The 24,481-nt window shown below is 45.6% G+C and overlaps 1 protein-coding gene across 1 annotated transcript; it reads left to right on the top strand.

The window, feature by feature from the left end:
• The first annotated feature begins 63 nt into the window (after positions 1–63).
• LOC109750729 (uncharacterized) lies at positions 64–3,814 on the top strand. The gene is made up of 5 exons (XM_020309679.4): positions 64–473; positions 2,178–2,263; positions 2,342–2,517; positions 2,967–3,075; positions 3,213–3,814. Exons 1-5 carry the CDS (start codon positions 158–160, stop codon positions 3,519–3,521), a joined length of 996 nt encoding a protein of 331 aa, XP_020165268.1. The 5' UTR covers positions 64–157; the 3' UTR covers positions 3,522–3,814.
• Positions 3,815–24,481: the final 20,667 nt, after the last annotated feature.

Here is a 24,481-nt window from a genome sequence, read left to right as displayed (position 1 = left end):
CCCGTTCGAAGGCGTATTCCTGGGAAGGCGATTTTGGGACGGCGTACCTTTTAACCAACCGATAACTCTGATAAGCAACCACCACTTCGCTCCGGTGGTGCTCTGCCGCTCTCGTTCTCTCTGTTTCAATCCTTGTGCGTGCGTGCTGGGTTAAAAGATGGATTTGCTCTCTGGGAGAGTGGTTCACGGGTGCTCGCCGTCCTGGAGAGGCGTCAAATCGCTGAGATTCCCTCCCCTGCTTGGTTCTTGGGCCGCCGGCAGCAGCGCGTTTCCTGGATGCTCCTGCGCGCTAGCTGTTTGTAGAAATGGGTCAGCGGTGGTGCCCTTTGCCAAGAAGAAGAGGAAGGGGTACAGCGTGGAGCCGCCTGATGGAGAGGAGACGAAAGATGGTGCTTCTGATGAGATAGAGGGTATGGTCGAGGATGTTGATGGCGAGGAGGAGGGGGGCGACGAGGAGGATGCTGGCGATGACGGTAACGCTTTTCTGTATTCTGGTGATGTTTCATTGCTTTCTTTTCCTCCATCGCCGGTGGAAGGATGGAGGAATTCTGTATTTTCGCTCCATTTCTTCCATCACTGCACATACTATGAAGCATTTGGGGATCCAAATATTCATATACTTGTAGCCTCTGCTGAATGCAGGTTATAAGGTACTATAACATGCACCGTCAGAAAATTGCAGTAGATTGTATGTGCGTGGGAGTACAGCAGTGTGTATCTTCTGCAATTTGCACTTGTCACTCTAATTCAGGCCAGTTGGAACAATATTTGTGAACAGATGGCATTCATCACTTGCGCAGCCAATTTATTAATTGAACTTCATACTAGTTTAGTTGGGTGCTTCAAATACACTTCATGAGTGCAGTGCAGTGATGTTTGATGTGAGGTCAGCTCCCAATTATGGAATAAGATCCCCAATCCCTCGGTTGGATACTTTTATCATTTGAACTAGAAGATATTTTTCAGTTTGGGCTGTAAGCAAATTAGAGATAAGATATGTGATTTGTTACTTGATTGGTTTTTTTGGCCTCTATATAAAGAGAACCCTCCACAAAAAGTTAATCAAGCAAGAATTAGAAAATTAATCCTTCTATCTGGCGCATGGGGCTAGAACCCTTCCCTTATCTCGCCTAAAACCCACAGTTGATGTCCTACTCGTCTAAAAACACGAGTGCAGTGCTAAACCTGGGTTGCGCAATTGTTCCCATTTATGTAAGTTGAATCTATGCAGGATATGTTCAATCTTTGAACAAAAAGATTCACTCCTATGTATTATTGTATTCTCCTCAGCTATTAGTACAACAACAACAACAACAACAACAACAACGCCTTTAGTCCCAAACAAGTTGAGGTAGGCTAGAGGTGAAACCCATAAGATCTCGCAACCAACTCATGGCTCTGGCACATGGATAGCAAGCTTCCACGCACCCCTGTCCATAGCTAGCTCTTAGGTGATACTCCAATCCTTCATGTCTCTCTTAACGGACTCCTCCCATGTCAAATTCGGTCTACCCCGCCCTCTCTTGACATTCTCCGCACGCTTTAGCCGTCCGCTATGCACTGGAGCTTCTGGAGGCCTGCGCTGAATATGCCCAAACCATCTCAGACGATGTTGGACAAGCTTCTCTTCAATTGGTGCTACCCCAACTCTATCTCGTATATCATCATTCCGGACTCGATCCTTCCTCGTGTGGCCACACATCCATCTCAACATACGCATCTCCGCCACAGCTAACTGTTGAACATGTCGCCTTTTAGTCGGCCAACACTCAGCGCCATACAACATTGCGGGTCGAACCGCCGTCCTGTAGAACTTGCCTTTTAGCTTTTGTGGCACTCTCTTGTCACAGAGAATGCCAGAAGCTTGGCGCCACTTCATCCATCCGGCTTTGATTCGATGGTTCACATCTTCATCAATACCCCCATCCTCCTGCAGCATTGACCCCAAATACCGAAAGGTTTCTGGGGTACCACCTGGCCATCAAGGCTAACCTCCTCCTCCTAACACCTAGTAGTACTGAAACCGCACATCATGTACTCAGTTTTAGTTCTACTAAGCCTAAACCCTTTCGATTCCAAGGTTTGCAGTTGTATTAACATTTTTTATCCACCGAGTAACCAAATAATGTGTTATATACTGGTATCAATAAAGCAATTATGTCCCCGAAACCTTGCAGATATAGTGGATGACGATGACAGCGACAATGATGATGACTATGATTTCGAAGATGAATTTGAGAGTGATGATGAACAAGACCTTTATGTAAGGTTTCTTTTTTCCATTGAAACTAAAACTTACGCCATTAACCATTGACCACGGATGTGCATTGATATATTGGAGGTTGGAGATGGAGGTGCTGGTGGTGGAGTATCACTTGCTGGTACATGGTGGGGCAAGGAAGCTTTGGCATTGGCCGAGGAGGTTTCAGCATCATTCGATGGCGACTTGAAAATTTATGCTTTCAAGGCAACTGCAAATTTAGAAATCAGAGTTCGCATTGAGAAGATGTCCACTAGGTATATATCAATATTAGTACAGGCATATGCTGAACTTCCAGAATTTGTCTTGTTTATGTGAGTTTGTTGAAGCCTCGAGTGATTGGGATTAGTGGATGATAAAGTGATTATTAATAGGTTTTAACCGTCTGTTTCAAGGGTGAGTAACTTTAAATATTCCAATATTCAGGGAATATAAAGGCAGGCACACAACTGATACTCGTAGCTGACATAATTTTCATGTTAATTATCTTTTTCATTAGAAGGCCATTGACATTCTTGGGAAATAAAAACATAAACATGGATTAAGATTATATCTCCCTCGCAAAAAATATATGGTACTTACATTTGAAAGCATAGAACATAGTATGTATTAGTTGCTGATATCATTAGTGCCAAAGTTGTCTTTTTGTAGCCTTCTTCTATTTTTCGTCATTTGTCTTGATTTCTCATTAAGCACTTGTTACTAGGTATGGTTCTCCAACTATTGATGACATTGAAGCGTACACAATTGCGTACCGTGCAAAGTTGGATGATGCAGAGTCAGCAGGCAGGATACCAAAGAACGTATCCTTGGAGGTACTCTCCCTCTATAACCATATCAAGAACTAGCTAAAGCCTTATCTGGATACTCTGGCACAAACTGATAGCATCAATAAAAAAAATCTCTATGTGATGCTTAGCACTAAGGCATACTTCCACTAATCACTTTGAAGGTGTCATCCCCTGGTGTGGAGAGAGTCATCCGTGTCCCGGACGACCTTGAACGCTTCAAAGAACGGTCGATGTATGTCAGATACGTTATGACAAGCGAGGATGCAGCCACGGCCCAGGAAGGCGACGGTGTGTTCAGGCTCATTTCGTACGACGTGGACCTGTGTGAGTGCACCTGGGGCATAGCCGATGTTAAGATAAACCGGCAGCAGACCGGCAAGGGCAGGCCTCTGAGCAAGAAGCAGAGAGAATGGCGTCTGCAGACGCCGTTCGAGTCGCTGAAGTTGGTCAGGGTGTACTCTGAATGTTGAGCAGCTTCTTTGACTAAATCATTGTTTCCATCCGAGGTAACTTTTACAGAACCTCGTCCAATTTTGCTGAACTACCACTGATAGTCCAGTGTACGTGCAGTAGCTAGATTGTTGCACCATTTGTTCATATCCAGTGGTGAGATGAGTTCTTTTCTCTTCTACTTAACAGATAACACCTGAACTGTCCCTGTCCTGAAGTTTTGCCCTCTTGTTTGCCTCTTACATAGTTATATGGCAGCATTCCCTGCATGTATTTACTTGATTGATCCATTAATTGTTTCATTTGGCCCTGATATACAATCCACTTGTCGAATTAGTAATCTCTTGTCAACGAGAATGGATTACGTGTTCGACCGAATGTGCTGCTGAGTAGGAAAGTTGATCCAGTACAGCCACTAGACCAGCTAGTATAAATAAGCAGTGACTTTATAAACATGACCAGAGGAATGTTGATCAAGCGCATGCATGTCATACATAAGCATCTCTGATGCAATTGGTTATTGTTGTGCCGCTCGTGTGTATGCTTGCGTGCTAGTTGGACATTTGGACAAACCAACTAAGGTGAGAATTTGAGATAGAAGGATATCATATCCTCCGTAAAAGTAGCTCAAAATTGTGCATTTGCTTCATGTCCCATTACAGATTTGGTGTTTCGCATATTGAACCTATGATTGTATGAAAAAAAAATTGTGCAACTTCTTTTGAGGGAAAAAGATTGTGCAACTTCAGGTCAACTAATTTGAGATAGAAAGATATCCTATCCTCTGTAAAAGCAACTAAAAAATGTCCCATCTTAACTGTTACAGATTTGCTATTTCACATTTCAGATTGTGCAACTTGTTTCTTTTTTTGTGGGAAAAAGATTGTGCAATTTCAGGTCAACAAATTTGACACTATATGCCAAGTTGCACACCTTAAAAACCTAAAATTGCAGATAATGTAGCAAATACACAAAATATCCAGCTGGACATCCAGACAAAACAACCTCATTGTTACACAGTACGTCTAGCTTTGAATAAGTTTCAGCTTGTAGATATGTTCCACTGTCTTTTGTATTTGGTAGAAACTGAGTGATGGGAGCTCAGCCAATCAACTAGGCATATATATGTGCGTCAACTTTGTATTCAATGATATGTTCCGTATTGAACTATTGATCCATTTTGTTTGCAGACCTTCCTGACGATTAAAGAAGTTAGCATACATACAGTATTTGTTATGATGTCGAACAAGATGATAATTAAATCTCAAGTGAATGTCCCAACAAAAATAGTTAATGTGGCAGATCTTCGATCTAATATCTAACCGGCGACCCCTCAAAAAGAAACCGGCGACCCCTCAAAAAAAGTATCTAACCGGCGAAGTGCAAGCTCATGACCGGCGAGTTGCTTCTACGGTTGCGCCACACAGACTGCACATGCCATTAGACCAAGCAAGCACGAATACACGCGATTCCACACTGTGAGTTGCTTGTACTTACGCAACAGAAGCTAGCCATATCCAACTGGTGAAGTAGTAACCTACAGGTGCATGCTGCCTCAAGAAAAAGCTAATTAACAGTTGCTTGTGCTGCCAACAAAGAACAAACTACACACGGAGATATTGGACCAAGCAGGGACAATCGTGTGATTTCACACTTCACAATCATGCATGGATTGAGCATACTGCATGCACTGCTCTTGCTACTTCTTGATCGTATGTATATCTAGCCCGCCACCCCCAGCCCGCAGTATGTAGTCTCAGTGAGATAAACATTGATATGCAGACTGCAGAGCCACCACCAAGCTAGCAAAAATGTCTCCACCACCATATTCAAGGTACGGTCCGCACTCACCACCACCTCCTACGCCGCCGCCGCCATCGCCGAATCCCCCTTACCAGTCACCGCCACCTCCTACACCGTACCCCACTTATCTGTCACCACCACCTCCTACGCTGCCGCCGCCGCCGCCGTCGCCGTATCCCCCTTATCTGCCACCACCTTCTTACCCACCATCGACTCGTCCCGCTCTGCCGCCAACCCCATATCCCGATGCACTAACACCTTATTATGGTCCACTTCCGCCACCGACGTCGTCTCCTGACCCGGATGTCCCAGTCCCAGCGTCGCCTTATTATGATCCAACTCCGCCGCCGACGCCGTACACCGGCATCCCAGATGTCCCAACGCCTAACTATTATGATACTTCCGGCTCCAACACCGTCTATACGCCGTCCCCACCGCCGGCGGGGGGAGGACGACACGTCCTCGTGATAGTGCTGGTCCCGATCGCCGGACTGGTCCTCCTTGGGCTGCTGGCGGGGCTCTTCCTGCTCGCGCGGCGGAGGCGGATGAGGAGGGAGGAGCCGGCCGAGTGCCCGGAGGAGGAGGAGGATGTTCCTGAGTACGTGAGCGTGCAGGAGCAGGCTGTGGTGGTCGACGAGGTCGTCGTCAGGCACACACACGAACGAGACGATGGCAAGTGCTAGACATCATGGCCCGGCCTGACGTCCTGACCTTCAGGCTATCAGCCTATCACGTACTGTACCTGCTCGTGTGTGTTGCCATGCTTAGTGAGTAGTGACTCTGTTAGTGTGGTGTGTGATTAGTTGGATTATTTGGTTTCACGGCAAAAACGGTTATGGTAATAAGTGTTTACAGCCGGTGCGCTGGCTGAAAATTGCGCCGGACGCACCCGCGTCTCGTGGGGCCCCGCACCGCTTTGCTGCTTTCCCTTATCTTCTTCCTTCGATCTAGAGCGTTCTGGCCACAATTCCCCACCGCGGCTACCCACCACTCCTTCTCCTTCCTCCACCTCCCCTCCCCATCGGTGCTGCCCACCTCTCCCTCTCCTTCCTCCGCCTCCCTCACCATCGGCGCTCCCCACCTCTCCCCCTCCTTCCACCTCAAGCCGCCAGAGCTGCCACAAGCGGGCGGGGCTGCGACGACCATCCAAAGGCGACTGCCGCGAAGCTTCAGCACCGGTGCTACGACGGGGCATCGACTGGTGTTGTGGACGGGAGAAGCCTTCGGCGCCGTGGACAGGAGAGCCCACCGGTGGTTCGACTTCAACGACGCCCATTGCTGGAACCGGCTCATGGCGGTGCTGGAACCAGCACTAATTTTTGCTACCATCGGCACTTTGGTTTGCTAGCACCGACGTCATTTTTTGCATTTTGCTACAACCGGTGTTTTGATTTGCTGGAACCAGCTTTAATTTTTGCTACAACTGTCGCATTCGCTTTTTGCTGGAAGAACGCCCAAATTTGCTACTTCTACAAATGGTGTTTTAATTTGCTGCAACCAGTTTCAATTTTTGCTACCATCGGTGTCTTTGATTTTGCTAGAACATCCTTCCACAAAGGCCCCATTTTTGCATTTTTGTTTCCATTGTTTTTGGTTTTGTTGGAACTAACACAAAGATTTGCTACTACCGTTGTTGGCTCCGAGCCATGGTTTTCTGCTGCTGAGGTTTTTTTGCTGGAACCGACATTTTTTGTTGCAACCGCCTTCGCGTTTTGCTACGACCAGCGGAGCTTTTTGCTACATCCATGCATGGCTCCAGAGTCGGCGAGAAACACAGGAGACGACGACGACGGTGAGGGGCGGCGAGGGGCGGCGACCGGCGGCAAGGGCGGGGACCAGCGAGACGCGAGCGCCTGCCGCAGGCCGCGGCGGCGGCGCTGCCTTCCCACGAGGAAGGAGGAACCGAGATCGAAAGCAAAGCACGATGCAACTTTTTTTTTCTGTTATGAGACCCAGATCGAACGTGTCAAATATGCTGAATCGGACGATCGCGCGATGACCGGCCCAACTGTTCGGCCGGTGCGCCGGCGCCTATCAGCGCCGGCGCCCCTGGATCGGCGAGGAAATCCTTGCTCATTAGGGAGAGCCAATTTGGCTCGCTCTCGATGGCAAAATCACATGGCGCTAAAATAATCCACGTGGAACTTTAATTACGGAGACTTATGGCAGGAGTTAATGCATTGCGGAGTGTATGGCACGAGTAGTTTTGTACTGGAACATACGCCTTTATTTTTATACTCCAGCAAAAGCAAATAACCAAACGGGCACCCAAGGCAAGGCTGGCAAAGCTGAGTTGAGCTAGCTGGGCTAGCTTAGCTATAGCCTACCCAAGCAATCCAACCAAACGTGCCCGTGCATCACTTTTTGCTTGAAACGTAGTACTAGCATGCGTGGAAAATGCTGGCTTGTTTAAGTGTGTCCATGTAATAATCGTCGTGCTCTTCCATGCATGGTCGTCCTTGTGGTACTGTATTTCGATGCACGCTAAGTATCTGCATTTTTTACTTCACGACATATATATACAGACATGTATTGCGATATATGTATATACGGATGTTTTTCAATATGGCAACAACATTTCTTTTTCTTAACAAAGCTTCGCCCTCTCCCTTTCTTCTTCATGCATGTCCGGCTCTCAAGAGCTAGCCGAACCTCGAGGCGGGGCAACCATCAACATGTAATTAATGATTACCGTTGGACGAGCAGAGGCTGAAGTAGAACCGGTGTCCCCTCCCCTAGGCTTAGAGGCCGGGATCGCTCGGCCGTTCAAGGTCATGGAAGAACAACCATTTGGGGGAAGTAGGCGGGCTGTTTAACGACGTTAGAGAGGACACATGGGCATATGCCAGTGGTAGGATGTGGCGTTGGGGGTGGATCTTGTTGCCGGGAGTAGATAGCAATTAAGGGATAGTTCGACAGCTAGGGAGCGGTCTCGTCGAGCTATTGGGATGAGGGGGTAAAGGTGTAGGCCTTATTCGGTTTGAAGGATTTTTGTAAAAAAAACATAGGAACAAAGATTCCGGAGAAAAAAAATTATATATGCATTCGGTTTGTAGGAAATGCATACATGAATTTCGTAGGAATACTACTCATTTTCTATGTTTTCGGAGAAAACTACACATCCACTCAAAACTCATTCACGCGTAGGAACGAGGCAAATCAATTTCTTAAGATGACAAGTGTCATCCTATCAAATTCCTATACTGCTTCTAATTCCTACGTTTTGATTTTCTCCAAACCGAATGAGCCTTAAGGGCCCATCTCTTGCGTCTTATCGTTGCAATACTAGTGATTTTGGATTGTCATGCAAAACTTTCAGTTGGCCCATACAACTTTCCATGTTGATAGAAAAAACTTCATATTTGTAACATATTCTTTCTGTGATAGCACTAATTTCTATTTTATACAAGTTTTTTTACTTGATAATATTGACTTTGTTTATGTAGAAAAACACTTTCCATTAATTAACCAACTGATACAGCAGAGTCGCTGGCAAGCAAAATTAAAACGAAGTCCGCATGTGCTCCTTCCAAACAGTGGATGACACGTCCTCAAGATAACCAAACTGCGCGAAAGAGTGTGCGACAAAGTTACATACACGGCAACAAAACACAAACTCATGCCTATCAAACTGGAGTGCGCGCTTGCTTCTAGCCTCGCGATACATGGCCCTAGTTTCGCCTGTCAGAATTTTCGAAGTTTAGGGCCTGCATGAGTGAGAGGGAATCAGACTCCAACATGACCCAATTTGCCACCAATCGCAGAAGACATGCCATGGCCTGCACATGCAGTGAATTTCAGACTTTGAGAACATAAACTTTCCATATGGATCGAACAGTCATAATGCACTTGGCGATCACACAAGAGCCTACTGGGCCATGGCCCAAATACTTTCGTACAGGATCGCTCTTGTAAAAAAGGCACGCTCTACGTCAGGTGTTGCTGAAAAAAATGTTGACCAGTTGACCGCTCCCTGTTCACCAGCTGGTCGTTGACCATTGACTTTACTAAAAAAGTACATGAAAATGAAAATTGTTCGCGCATTTGAAAAATTGTTTGTGATTTCATGGATTTGAAAAAAAAATATCACGGGTTTTGAAAACAGAGGTTCATAATTTTAAAACAATTCACAAATTTGGAAAGAGTTCATCGATTTTGAAAAAAAAGTTCACAAAAATTGGAAAAGAGTTCACCTATATTAAAAAAGTTCATCAATTTTGAAAAATATGATTTTCAAAAAATTTCACGAACTTGGGAAAAAGTTCATCAATTTTGGAAAAAAACATAAATTTATTTAAAAAATCACAAATTTCTAAAAAAGTTCATAAATTTTGTAAAAAAACATCACTCTGGAAAAAAATGTTGGGAACGTTGCATGGAAAACAAAAAATTTCTACGCACACGCAAGATCTATCCATCGAGATGCATAACAACGAGAGGGGAGAGTATATCTATGTACCCTCGTAGACCATAAAGCGGAAGCGTTTAACAACGCGGTTGATGTAGTCGAACACCTTCGCGATCCAACCGATCAAGTACCGAACGTACGACACCTCCGCGTTCAGCTCGACGACGTCCTCGCCTTCTTGATCCAGCAAGACGAGCGAAGTAGTAGATGAGTTCTGGCAGCACGACGGCGTGGTGACGGTGATGGTGAACTTGTTCCCGCAGGGCTTCACCATGCACTGCGGAAAACTAGACGGAGGACTAAACTGTGGAGAGGGGCGCTGCACACGGCTAAGAGATTGTCGTCGGTTTGTGCGGCGCCGCTCCTTCTCATATATATAGGTGGGGGGAGGGGAAGCAGCCTTGGGTGGGCCCCAAGGTGGCCGGCCGGCACCCTTGGGCGTCTACCCTTTGGTGCCCCCTTCCTTGTTTGCCTGCGGGGGAAGGCAGGAGGGGTGCCCCCCCCTTTCCTTCCTCTTAAGTGGAGGGAAGGAAAGCGGGGCTAGCCGTCCCCCCTTTCCATCCATAGGGCCGGCGGCCAAGGGAAGGGGTGCACCAGCCACTTGTGGGCTGATGTGTTCCCCCCTCTTGGCCCATAAGGCCCATTAACCTCCCAGGGCTTCCCGGAACCCCTTCGCGTGATTCGATGACTACCCGATACACTCCGAAACCTTTCCGGTAACCAAATAGCATCGTCCTATATATCAATCTTTACCTCCGGATCATTCCGGAGCTCCTCGTCATGTCCGTGATCTCATCCGGGAATCCGAACAACATTCAGTCACCAAATCACATAACTCATATAATACTATATCGTCAACGAACGTTAAGCGTGCGGACCCTACGGGTTCGAGAATGATGTAGACATGGCCGAGACGCCTCTCCGGTCAATATCCAATAGCGGAACCTGGATGCCCATATTGGTTCCTACATATTCTACGAAGATCTTTATCGGTCGAACCTTATGACAACATACGTAATTCCCTTTGTCTGGTGGTATGTTACTTGCCCGAGATTTGATCATCGGTATCTTCATACCTAGTTCAATCTCGTTACCGACAAGTCTTTTTACTCGTTCCGTAATACATCATCTCGTAACTACCTCCTTAGTCATTTTGCTTGCAAGCTTCTTGTGATGTGTATTACCAAGAGGGACCAGAGATACCTCTCCGATACACGGAGTGACAAATCCTAATCTCGATCCATGGCAACTAAACAGACACCTTCGAAGATACCTGTAGAGCATCCTTATGATCACCCATTTACGTTGTGACGTTTGATAGCACACAAGGTATTCCTCCGGTATCCGGGAGTTGCATGATCTCATAGTCGAAAGAATATGTATTTGAGATTAAGAAAGCAATAACAATAAACTGAACGATTATATGCTAAGCTAACGGATGGGTCTTGTCCATCACATCATTCTCCTAATGATGTGATCCCGTTATCAAGTGACAACACATGTCGATGGTTAGGAAACCTTAACCATCTTTGATCAACGAGCTAGTCTAGTAGAGGCTTACTAGGGACACGGTATTTGTTTATGTATCCACATATGTATTTAAGTTTCCGATCATTACAATTCTAGCATGAACAATAAACTTTTATCATGAATAAGGAAATATAGTAATAACAACTTTATTATTGCCTCTAGGGCATATTTCCATAAAAAAATCATCAATTTTACAAAAGAAAATCATCGCTCTTGAAAAAAGGGAAACTCTATAGATCATCCGGCGGGTCACAGCCCCGCATCCGTCACCTTGTGTGTGTTGGGGAACGTAATATTTCAAAAATTTACCTACGATCACGCAAGATCTATCTAGGAGATGCATAGCAACGAGCGGGGAGAGTGTGTCCACGTACCCTCGTAGACCGAAAGCGGAAGCGTTTGACAACGCGGTTGATGTAGTCGAACTTCTTCTGGTTCCGACTGATCAAGCACCGAATGTACGACACCTCCGAGTTCTGCACACGTTCAGCACGATGATGTCCCTCGACCTCTTGATCTAGTTGAGGACGAGGGAGAGTTCCGTCAGCACGATGGCGTGGCGACGGTGATGATGAAGTTACCGGTGCAGGGCTTCGCCTAAGCACTACGACGATATGACTGAGGTGGTAAACTGTGGAGGGGGGCACCGCACACGGCTAAGAGATTATCTGTTGTGTTATTGGGGTGCCCCCTGGCCACGTATATAAAGGAGGGGGGAGAGAGGAGGCCGGCCAGGTTGGGCGCGCCAGGGGGAGTCCTACTTGGACTCCTAGTCCAAGTAGGATCCCCCCTTTTCCTTTCTTCCACCGGACGGAAAGGGAAGGGAGAGAGGGGGGAAGGAAAGAGGGGGGCCGACCCCCTCCCCTAGTCCAATTCGGTTTGGGCAAGGGGGGGAAGGGCTCCCCTCTGATGTGGCCCTTTCTCCTCTCCTCCAATAAGGCCCAATAGGCCCAATACTTCTCCCGGGGGGTTCCGGTAACCTCCCGGTACTCCGGAAAAATGCCCGAACCACTCGGAGCCATTCCGATGTCCAAATGCAACCTTCCAATATATGTATCTTTACCTCTCGACCATTTCGAGACTCCTCGTCATGTCCGTGATCTCATTCGGGACTCCGAAGAAACTTCGGTCATCAAATCACATAACTCATAATACAAATCGTCATCGAACGTCAAGCGTGCGGACCCTACGGGTTCGAGAACTATGTAGACATGACCAAGACATATCTTCGGTCAATAACCAATAGCGGAACCTGGATGCTCATATTGGTTCCTACATATTCTACAAAGATCTTTATCGGTCAAACCGCATAACAACATATGTTGTTACCTTTGTCATCAGTATGTTACTTGCCCGAGATTCGATCGTCGGTATCATCATACCTAGTTCAATCTCGTTACCGTCAAGTCTCTTTACTCGTTCCGTAATGCATCATCCCGCGACTAACTCATTAGTCACATTGCTTGCAAGGCTTATAGTGATGTGCATTACCGAGAGGGCCCAGAGATACTTCTCCGATATACGGAGTGACAAATCCTAATGTTGATCTATGCCAACCCAACAAACACCTTCGGAGATACCTGTAGAGCCTCTTTATAATCACCCAGTTACGTTGTGACGTTTGATAGCACACAAGGTGTTCCTCTGGTATTCGGGAGTTGCATAATCTCATTCAGAGGAACATGTATAAGTCATGAAGAAAGCAATAGCAATAAAACTAAACGATCATTATGCTAAGCTAATGGATGGGTCTTGTCCATCACATCATTCTCTAATGATGTGATCCCGTTCATCAAATGACAACACATGTCCATGGCTAGGAAACTTAACCATCTTTGATTAACGAGCTAGTCAAGTAGAGGCATACTAGGGACACTCTGTTTTGTCTATGTATTCACACATGTACGAAGTTTCCGGTTAATACAATTCTAGCATGAATAATAAACATTTAGCATGATATAGGGAAATATAAATAACAACTTTATTATTGCCTCTAGGTCATATTTCCTTCAGTCCGCATGTCACGTGCCCCATGGCCACCACCACTAGTTTTTGCAACAGACCCGTTGTTGCAATCTCTCTCATTGCAACAACGGCTCTGTTGCAGGATCTGGATCTTGAGAGAAGTCACCGCTCGTGCTCCTCCCGAGCTCACGTCGAGTCATGTCTCCCCGCGCTGCTCCGACTGCCCCCAGCTCCCGTCGAGTCGCCGCATCCCCGGGCAGCTCCGACTGCCCCTAGCTCCTGTTAAGTCGCGCTCCTCCCCGTGACATAACCTGGTTTACTAGAGTCAATAATCTAGTTCACATCGCTATGTGATTAACACCCAAAGAGTGATCATGTTTTGCTTTGTGAGAGAAGTTTAGTCAATGGGTCTGGCACATTCAGAGCCGTATGTATTTTGCAAATTTTCTATGTCTACAATGCTCTGCACGGAGCTACTCTAGCTAATCGCTCCCACTTTTAATATGTATCCAGAATTCCAGATTGAGACTTAAGAGTCATCCGGATCAGTGTCAAAGCTTGTATCGACGTAACCCTTTACGATGAAATTTTGTCACCTCCATAACTGAGAAACATCTCCCTATTCCACTAAGGATAATTTTGACCGATGTCCAGTGATCCACTCCTGGATCACTATTGTACCCTCTTGCCAAACTCATGGTAAAGTAACAATAGGTCTGGTACACAACATAGCATACTTTATAGAACCTATGAGGCATAGGGAATGACTTTTCATTCTCTTTCTATTTTCTGCCGTGGTCGGGTTTTGAGTCTGTACTCAACTTCACACTTGCAACACAGGCAAGATCTCCTTCTTTGACTGTTCCATTTTGAACTACTTCAAAATCTTATCAAGGTATGTACTCATCGAAAATCTTATCAAGCGTCTTGATCTATCTTTATAGATCTTGATGCCCAATATGTAAGCAGCTTCACCGAGGTATTTCTTTGAAAAACTCCTTTCAAACACTCCTTTATGTTTTCCAGAAAATTCTACATCATTTCTGATCAACAATATGTCATTCACATATACTTATCAGAAAGGTTGTAGTGCTCCCACTCACTTTCTTGTAAATACAGGCTTCACCAAAAGTCTGTATAAAACCATATGCTTTGATCACCTTACCAAAGTGTATATTCCAACTCCGAGATGCTTGCCCCAGTCCATAGATGGATAGCTGGAGCTTGCACACTTTGTTAGCACCTTTAGGATTGACAAAACCTTCTTGTTACATCATATACAACTCTTCTTTAAGAAATCCATTGAGGAATGTAGTTTTGACATCCATTTTCCAGATTTCATAAATTGTGGCAGTTACTAACATGATTCGGACAAACTTAAGCATCGCTACGAGTGAGAAAGTCTCATCGTAGTCAACACCTTGAACTTGTCGGAAAAAAATTGCGACAATTCGAGCTTTGTAGATAGTAACACTACTATCAGCATCCGTATTCCCCTTGAAGATCCATTTATTCTCAATGGCTTGCCGACCATCGAGCAAGTCAACCAAAGTCCACACTTTGTTCTTCATACATGGATCCCATCTCAGATTTCATGCCCTCAAGCCATTTTGCGGAATCTGGGCTCATCATCGCTTCCCCATAGTTCGTAGGTTCGTCATGGTCAAGTAACATGACCTCCAGAATGGGATTACCGTACCATTCTGGTGCGGATCGTACTCTGGTTGACCTACGAGGTTCAGTAGCAACTTGATCTGAAGTTTCATGATCACCATCATTATCTTCCTCACTAATTGGTGTAGGAATCACTGGAACTGATTTCTGTGATGAACTACTTTCTAATAAGGGAGAAGGTACAATTACCTCATCAAGTTCTACTTTCCTCCCACTCACTTCTTTCGAGAGAAACTCCTCTAGAAAGGATCCATTCTTAGCAACGAATATCTTGCCTTCGGATCTGTGATAGAAGGTGTACCCAACAGTCTCCTTTGGGTATCCTATGAAGACACATTTCTCCAATTTGGGTTCGAGCTTATCAGGTTGAAGATTTTTCACATAAGCATCGCAGCCCCAAACTTTAAGAAACGAAAGCTTAGGTTTCTTGCCAAACCATAGTTCATACGGTGTCGTCTCAACGGATTTAGATGGTGCCCTATTTAACGTGAATGCAGCTGTCTCTAATGCATAACCCCAAAACGATAGTGGTAAATCGGTAAGAGACATCATAGATCGCACCATATCTAATAAAGTACGGTTACGATGTTCAGAAACACCATTACGTTATGGTGTTCCAGGTGGCGTGAGTTGTGAAACTATTCCACATTGTTCTAAATGAAGGGCAAGCTCGTAACTCAAATATTCGCCTCTACGATTAGATCGTAGAAACTTTATTTTCTTGTTACGATGATTCTCCACTTCACTCTGAAATTCTTTAAACTTTGCAAATGTTTCAGACTTGTGTTTCAGTAAGTAGATATACTCATATCTGCTCAAATCATCTGTGAAGGTCAGAAAACAACGATACCCGCCGCGAGCCTCAACACTCATCGGACTGCATACATCAGTATGTATTATTTCCAATAAGTCAGTGGCTCGCTCCATTGTTCCGGAGAACAAAGTCTTAGTCATCTTGCCCATGAGGCATGGTTCGCAAGCATCAAGTTATTCCAAAAGCCCATCGGCATGGAGTTTCTTCATGCGCTTTACACCAATATGACCTAAACGGCAGTGCCACTAGTATGTTGCACTATCATTATCAACTCTGCATCTTTTGGCATCAATATTATGAATATGTGTATCACTACGATCGAGATTCAACAAACCATTCACCTTGGGTGTATGACCACAGAAGGTTTTATTCATGTAAACAGAATAACAATTATTCTTTGACTTAAATGAATAACTGTATTGCAATAAACATGATCTAATCATATTATGCTCAACGCAAACACCAAATAGCATTTATTTTAGGTTCAACACCAATCCCGAAGGTAAAGGGAGTGTGCTATAGTGATCTTATCAACCTTGGAATCACTTCCAACACACATCGTCACCTCGCCCTCAACTAGTCTCTATTCATTTTGTAACTCCTGTTTCAAGTTATTAATCATAGCAACTGAACCAGTATCAAATACCCAGGGGCTACTATGAACACTAGTAAAGTACACATCAATAACATCTATATCATATATACTTTTGTTCACTTTGCCATCCTTCTTATCCGCCAAATACTTGTGGCAGTTCGGCTTCCAGTGACCAGTCCTTTTGCAGTAGAAGCACTCGGTTTCAGGCTTTGGTCTAGCTTTGGGCTTCTTCCCGGGAGTGACAACTTGCTACTAACATCTTTCAACTTATTTTTCTCTAGGAACATATCAAAAAATAAACGGGGAACTACATCGCGAGCTATTGATCTACAACATAGATATGCAAATACTATCAGGACTAAGTTCATGATAAACTAAAGTTCAATTAATCATATTACTTAAGAACTCCCACTTAGATAGACATCCGTCTAGTCATCTAAATGATCACGTGATCCATATCAACTAAACCATGTCCGATCATCACGTGAGATGGAGTAGCTTTCAATGGTGAACATCACTATCTTGATCATATCTACTATATGATTCATGTTCGACCTTTCGGTCTCAGGGTTCCGAGGCCATATCTTCATATGCTAGTATCGTAAAGTTTAACCCGAGTATTCTACATGTGCAAAACTAGCTTGCACCCATTGTATGTGAACGTAGATCTTATCACACCCGATCATCACGTGGTGTCTCAGCACGAAGAACTGTTGCAACGGTGCATACTCAGGGAGAACTCTTATGCCTTGAAATTTTAGTAAGGGATCATCTCATAATGCTACCGTCGTGTTGGGGAATGCGGTAATTTCAAAAATTTCCTAAGATCATGCAAGATCTATCTAGGTGATGCATAGAAACGAGCCGGGAAGAGTGTGTCCACGTACCCTCGTAGACCGAAAGCGGAAGCGTTATATCAACGCGGTTGATGTAGTCGTACGTCTTCATGATCCGACCGATCTTAGTACCGAACGTACGACACCTCCGTGTTCAGCACACGTTCAGCTCGATGACATCCCTCGTAATCTTGATCCATCTGAGGTCAAGGGAGAGTTCCATCAGCAAGACAGCGTGGTGATGGTGATGATGAAGTTACCGGCACAGGGCTTCTCCTAAGAACTACGATGATATGACCGAGGTGTGTTTCTGTGGACGGGGGCACCGCACACGGCTAAGATAAACATTTGTGTGCCTTTGGGGTGCCCCCTCCCACGTATATAAAGGGGGGAGGGAGGAGGAGGCCGGCCAAGGAGGAGCGCGCACCAAGGGGGGGCAATCCTAATCCAAGTAGGTTTGCCCCCCTTTCCTATTCCTACTAGGAGAAGGAGGAAAGAGGAGGAGGGGAGAAGGAAAGAGGGGGTCGGCCCACCAAACCCTAAACCAATTCAGTTTGGGCCTAGGGGGGCACGCCCCACACCTTGCTTGCTGCCCTCTTTCTCCACTAGGGCCCAATAAGGCCCATAGACTCCCCGGGGGGGTTCCGGTAACCTCCCGGTACTCCGAAAAATACTCGATACACTTCGGAACCCTTCCGGTGTCCGAATATAACCTTCCAATATATCAATCTTTAGGCAACTAAGGATAACTTTGACCGCTGTCCTATGATCCACTCCTGGATCACTATCGTACCCCCTTGCCAAACTCATGGCAAGGTACACAACAGGTTTGTTACACAAGATGGCATACTTTATAGAACCTATGGTTGAGGCATAGGGAATGACTTTCATTCTCTCTCTATCTTCTGTCGTGGTCGGGTTTTGAGTCTTACTCAACTTCACACCTTGCAACACAGGCAGAACTCTTTCTTTGACTGTTCCATTTTGCACTACTTCAAAACTTGTCAAGGTATGTACTCATTGAAAAAACTTATCAAGCGTTTTGATCTATCTCTATAGATCTTGATGCTCAATGTGTAAGCAGCTTCACCGACGTCTTTCTTTGAAAAACTCCTTTCAAACACTCCTTTATGCTTTCCAGAAAATTCTACATCATTTCTGATCGACAATATGTCATTCACATATACTTATCAGAAAGGCTGTAGTGCTCCCACTCACTTTCTTGTAAATACAGGCTTCACCGCAAGTCTGTATAAAACTATATGCTTTGATCAACTTATGAAAGCGTTTATTCCAACTCCGAGATGCTTGCACCAGTCCATAGATGGATCGCTGGAGCTTGCACACTTTGTTAGAACCTTTAGGATCAAGAAAACTTTCTGGTTGCATCATATACAACTCTTCTTCAATAAATCCATTAAGGAATGCAGTTTTGATATTCATTTGCCAGATTTCATAAAATGCGGCAATTGCTAACATGATTCGGACAGACTTTTAAGCATCGATACAAGTGAGAAAATCTCATTGTAGTCAACACCTTGAACTTGTCGAAAACATTTTTGCGACAATTCGAGCTTTGTAGATAGTAACACTACTATCAGCGTCTGTCTTCCTCTTGAAGATCCATTTTATTCTCTATGGCATGCCGATCATCGGGCAAGTCAACCAAAGTCCATACTTTGTTCTCATACATGGATCCTATCTCATATTTCATGGCCTCAAGCCATTTCGCAGAATCTGGGCTCATCATCGCTTCCTCATAGTTCGTAGGTTCGTCATGGCCAAGTAACATGACCTCCAGAATAGGATTACCGTACCACTCTGGTGCGGAACTTACTCTGGTTGACCTACGAGGTTCGGTAGTAACTTGATCTGAAGTTTCATGATCATCATCATTAACTTCCTCACTACTTCCAAATTCGGGAGAAGGTACAATTACCTTATCAAGTTCTACTTTCCGCCCACTCACTTCTTTCGAGAGAAACTCCTTCTCTAGAAAGGATCCATTCTTAGCAACGAATATCTTGCCTTCGGATCTGTGATAGAAGGTGTACCCAACAGTTTCCTTTGGGTATCCTATGAAGACACATTTCTCCGATTTGAGTTCGAGCTTATCAGGTTGAAACTTTTTCACATAAGCATCGCCGCCCCAAACTTTAAGAAACGACAGCTTAGGTTTCTTGCCAAACCACAGTTCATATTGTTGGGAATCGTAGCATAATTTAAAATTTTCCTACGTTCACCAAGATGCATCTATGGAGTCTACTAGCAACGAGGGGAAGGGAGTGCATCTACATACCCTTGTAGATCGCGAGCGGAAGCGTTCCAATGAACGTGGATGACGGAGTCGTACTCGCCGTGATCCAAATCACCGATGACCGAGTGCCGAACGGACGGCACCTCCGCGTTCAACACACGTACGGTGCAGCGACGTCTCCTCCTTCTTGATCCAGCAAGGGGGAAGGAGAGGTTGATGGAGATCCAGCAGCACGACGGCGTGGTGGTGGATGTAGCGGGTCTCCGCAGGGCTCCGCCGAGCTTCTGCGAGAGAGAGAGAGAGGTGTTGCAGGGGAGGAGGGAGGCGCCCAAGGCTGTTGTGTGCTGCCCTCCCCCCCTTTATATAGGCCCCCTGGGGGGGCGCCGGCCCTGGAGATCAGATCCAAGGGGGGGCGGCGGCCAAGTGGGGGGAAGGGGTGCCTTGCCCCCCAAGGCAAGGGGGAACTCCCCCTAGGGTTCCCAACCCTAGGCGCATGGGGGGAGGCCCAAGGGGGGGGGCGCCCCAGCCCACTAGGGGCTGGTTCCCTTCCACTTTCAGCCCACGGGGTCCTCCGGGACAGGTGGCCCCACCCGGTGGACCCCCGGGACCCTTCCGGTGGTCCCGGTACAATACCGATAACCCCCGAAACTTTCCCAGTGGCCGAAACTGGACTTCCTATATATAATTCTTCACCTCCGGACCATTCCGGAACCTCTCGTGACGTCCGGGATCTCATCCGGGACTCCGAACAACTTTCGGGTTTCCGCATACATATATCTCTACAACCCTAGCGTCACCGGACCTTAAGTGTGTAGACCCTACGGGTTCGGGAGACATGCAGACATGACCGAGACCCCTCTCCGTTCAATAACCAACAGCGGGATCTGGATACCCATGTTGGCTCCCACATGTTCCACGATGATCTCATCGGATGAACCACGGTGTCGAGGATTCAATCAATCCCGTATACAATTCCCTTTGTCAATCGGTATGTTACTTGCCCGAGATTCGATCGTCGGTATCCCAATACCTTGTTCAATCTCGTTACCGGCAAGTCTCTTTACTCGTACCGCAATGCATGATCCCGTGACTAACGCCTTAGTCACTTTGAGCTCATTATGATGATGCATTACCGAGTGGGCCCAGAGATACCTCTCCGTCATACGGAGTGACAAATCTCAGTCTCGATCCGTGCCAACCCAACAGACACTTTCGGAGATACCCGTAGTGCACCTTTATAGTCACCCAGTTACGTTGTGACGTTTGGCACACCCAAAGCACTCCTACGGTATCCGGGAGTTGCACGATGTCATGGTCTAAGGAAAAGATACTTGACATTGGAAAAGCTCTAGCAATCGAAACTACACGATCTTTTATGCTATGCTTAGGATTGGGTCTTGTCCATCACATCATTCTCCTAATGATGTGATCCCGTTATCAATGACATCCAATGTCCATAGTCAGGAAACCGTGATTATCTGTTGATCAACGAGCTAGTCAACTAGAGGCTTACTAGGGACACTTTGTGGTCTATGTATTCACACATGTATTACGATTTCCGGACAATACAATTATAGCATGAATAATAGACAATTACCATGAACAAAGAAATATAATAATAACCATTTATTATTGCCTCTAGGGCATATTTCCAACAGTCTCCCACTTGCACTAGAGTCAATAATCTAGTTACATTGTGATGAATCGAACACCCATTGCGTCCTGGTGTTGATCATGTTTTGCCCTAGGGAGAGGTTTAGTCAACGGATCTGCTACATTCAGGTCCGTGTGTACTTTACAAATATCTATGTCTCCATTTTGAACACTTTCACGAATGGAGTTGAAGCGACGCTTGATATGCCTGGTCTTCCTGTGAAACCTGGGCTCCTTCGCAAGGGTAATAGCTCCAGTGTTGTCGCAGAAGAGAGTCATCGGGCCCGACGCATTGGGAATCACCCCTAGGTCGGTAATGAACTCCTTTATCCAGACTGCTTCCTGTGCTACCTCCGAGGCTGCCATGTACTCCGCTTCACATGTAGATCCCGCCACGACGCTTTGCTTGCAACTGCACCAGCTTACTGCTCGTCTATTCAATATATACACGTATCCGGTCTGTGACTTCGAGTCATCCAGATCTGTGTCGAAGCTAGCGTCGACGTAACCCTTTACGACGAGCTCTTCGTCACCTCCATAAATGAGAAACATATCCTTAGTCCTCTTCAGGTACTTAGGATATTCTTGACCGCTGTCCAGTGTTCCTTGCCGGGATTACTTTGGTACCTTCCTACCAAACTTATGGCAAGGTTTACATCAGGTCTGGTACACAGCATGGCATACATAATAGACCCTATGGCCGAGGCATAGGGGATGACACTCATCTCTTCTATATCTTGTGTCGTGGTCGGGCATTGAGCCGTGCTCAATTGCACACCTTGCAATACAGGCAAGAACCCCTTCTTGGACTGATCCATATTGAACTTCTTCAATATCTTGTCAAGGTATGTACTCTGTGAAAGACCAATGAGGCGTCTTGATCTATCCCTATAGATCTTGATGCCTAATATATAAGCAGCTTCTCCAAGGTCCTTCATTGAAAAACACTTATTCAAATAGGCCTTTATACTTTCCAAGAATTCTATATCATTTCCCATCAATAATATGTCATCCACATATAATATGAGAAATGCTACAGAGCTCCCACTCACTTTCTTGTAAACACAGGCTTCTCCATAAGTCTGTGTAAACCCAAACGCTTTGATCATCTCATCAAAGCGAATGTTCCAACTCCGAGATGCTTGCACCAGCCCATAAATTGAGCGTTGGAGCTTGAATACTTTGTTAGCATTCTTAGGATCGACAAAACCTTCCGGCTGCATCATATACAACTCTTCCTTAAGGAAGCCGTTAAGGAATGCTGTTTTGACGTCCATCTGCCATATCTCATAATCATAGTATGCGGCAATTGCTAACATGATTCGGACGGACTTCAGCTTCGCTACGGGTGAGAAAGTCTCATCGTAGTCAACCCCTTGAACTTGTTGATAACCCTTAGCGACAAGTCGAGCTTTGTAGATGGTCACATTACCATCTGCGTCCGTCTTCTTCTTAAAGATCCATTTGTTTTCTATGGCTCGCCGCTCATCGGGCAAGTCAGTCAAAGTCCATACTTTGTTTTCATACATGGATTCTATCTCGGATTTCATGGCTTCTAGCCATTTGTTGGAATCCGGGCCCGCCATCGCTTCTTCATAGTTCGAAGGTTCACCGTTGTCTAACAACATGATTTCCAGGACAGGGTTGCCGTACCACTCTGGTGCGGAACGTGTCCTTGTGGACCTACGAAGTTCAGTAACTTGATCCGAAGCTTCATGATCATCATCATTAACTTCCTCCCCAGTCGGTGTAGGCACCATAGGAACACTTTCCCGCGCTACGCTACTTTCCGGTTCGGAAGGGGTGACCATCACCTCATCAAGTTCCACTTTCCTCCCACTCAATTCTTTTGAGAGAAACTCCTTCTCCAGAAAGGACCCGTTCTTGGCAACGAAGATCTTGCCTTCGGATCTGAGGTAGAAGGTATACCCAATAGTTTCCTTAGGGTATCCTATGAAGACGCATTTTTCGATTTGGGTTCGAGCTTTTCAGGTTGAAGTTTCTTGACATAAGCATCGCATCCCCAAACTTTTAGAAACGACAGCTTAGGTTTCTTCCCAAACCATAATTCATACGGTGTCGTCTCAACGGATTTCGACGGAGCCCTATTTAAAGTGAACGCGGCAGTCTCTAAAGCATAACCCCAAAATGAGAGCGGTAAATCGGTAAGAGACATCATAGATCGCATCATATCCAATAGAGTGCGATTACGACGTTCGGACACACCATTTCTCTGAGGTGTTCCAGGCAGCGTGAGTTGTGAAACTATTCCACATTTCCTTAAGTGTGTACCAAATTCGTGACTTAAATATTCTCCACCACGATCTGATCGTAAGAATTTTATTTTTCTGTCACGTTGATTCTCGACTTCACTCTGAAATTCCTTGAACTTTTCAAAGGTTTCAGACTTGTGTTTCATTAGGTAGACATACCCATATCTACTTAAATCATCAGTGAGAGTGAGAACATAACGATATCCTCCGCAAGCCTCAACACTCATTGGACCACACACATCGGTATGTATGATTTCCAATAAGTTGGTTGCTCGCTCCATTGTTCCGGAGAACGGAGTCTTGGTCATCTTACCCATGAGGCATGGTTCGCACGTGTCAAATGATTCGTAATCAAGAGACTCCAAAAGTCCATCTGCATGGAGCTTCTTCATGCGCTTGACACCAATGTGACCAAGGCGGCAGTGCCACAAGTATGTGGGACTATCGTTATCAACTTTACATCTTTTGGTATTCACACTATGAACATGTGTAACATCACGTTCGAGATTCATCAAAAATAAACCATTGACCAGCGGGGCATGACCATAAAACATACCTCTCAAATAAATAGAACAACCATTATTCTCGGATTTAAATGAGTAGCCATCTCGAATTAAACGAGATCCAGATACAATGTTCATGCTCAAAGCTGGCACTAAATAACAATTATTGAGGTTTAAAACTAATCCCGTAGGGAGATGCAGAGGTAGCGTGCCGATGGCGATCACATCGACCTTGGAACCATTCCCGACGCGCATCGTCACCTCGTCCTTCGCCATCTCCGTTTATTCCGTAGTTCCTGTTTTGAGTTACAAATATGAGCAACCGCACCGGTATCAAATACCCAGGAGCTACTACGAGTACTGGTAAGGTACACATCAATTACTAGTATATCACATATACCTTGGGTGTTGCCGGCCTTCTTCTTGTCCGCTAAGTATTTGGGGCAGTTCCGCTTCCAGTGACCACTTCCCTTGCAATAAAAGCACTCAGTCTCGGGCTTGGGTCCATTCTTTGACTTCTTCCCGGTAACTGGCTTACCGGGCGTGGCAACTCCCTTGCCGTCCTTCTTGAAGTTCTTCTTACCCTTGCCCTTCTTGAACTTAGTGGTTTTATTCACCATCAACACTTGATGTTCTTTTCTGATCTCTACCTCAGCTGATTTCAGCATT

This window comes from Aegilops tauschii, chromosome 2, assembly GCF_002575655.3.
Source record: "Aegilops tauschii subsp. strangulata cultivar AL8/78 chromosome 2, Aet v6.0, whole genome shotgun sequence".
Taxonomy (NCBI): Eukaryota; Viridiplantae; Streptophyta; class Magnoliopsida; order Poales; family Poaceae; genus Aegilops; species Aegilops tauschii.
This window is presented reverse-complemented; position numbering and strand designations above follow the sequence as displayed.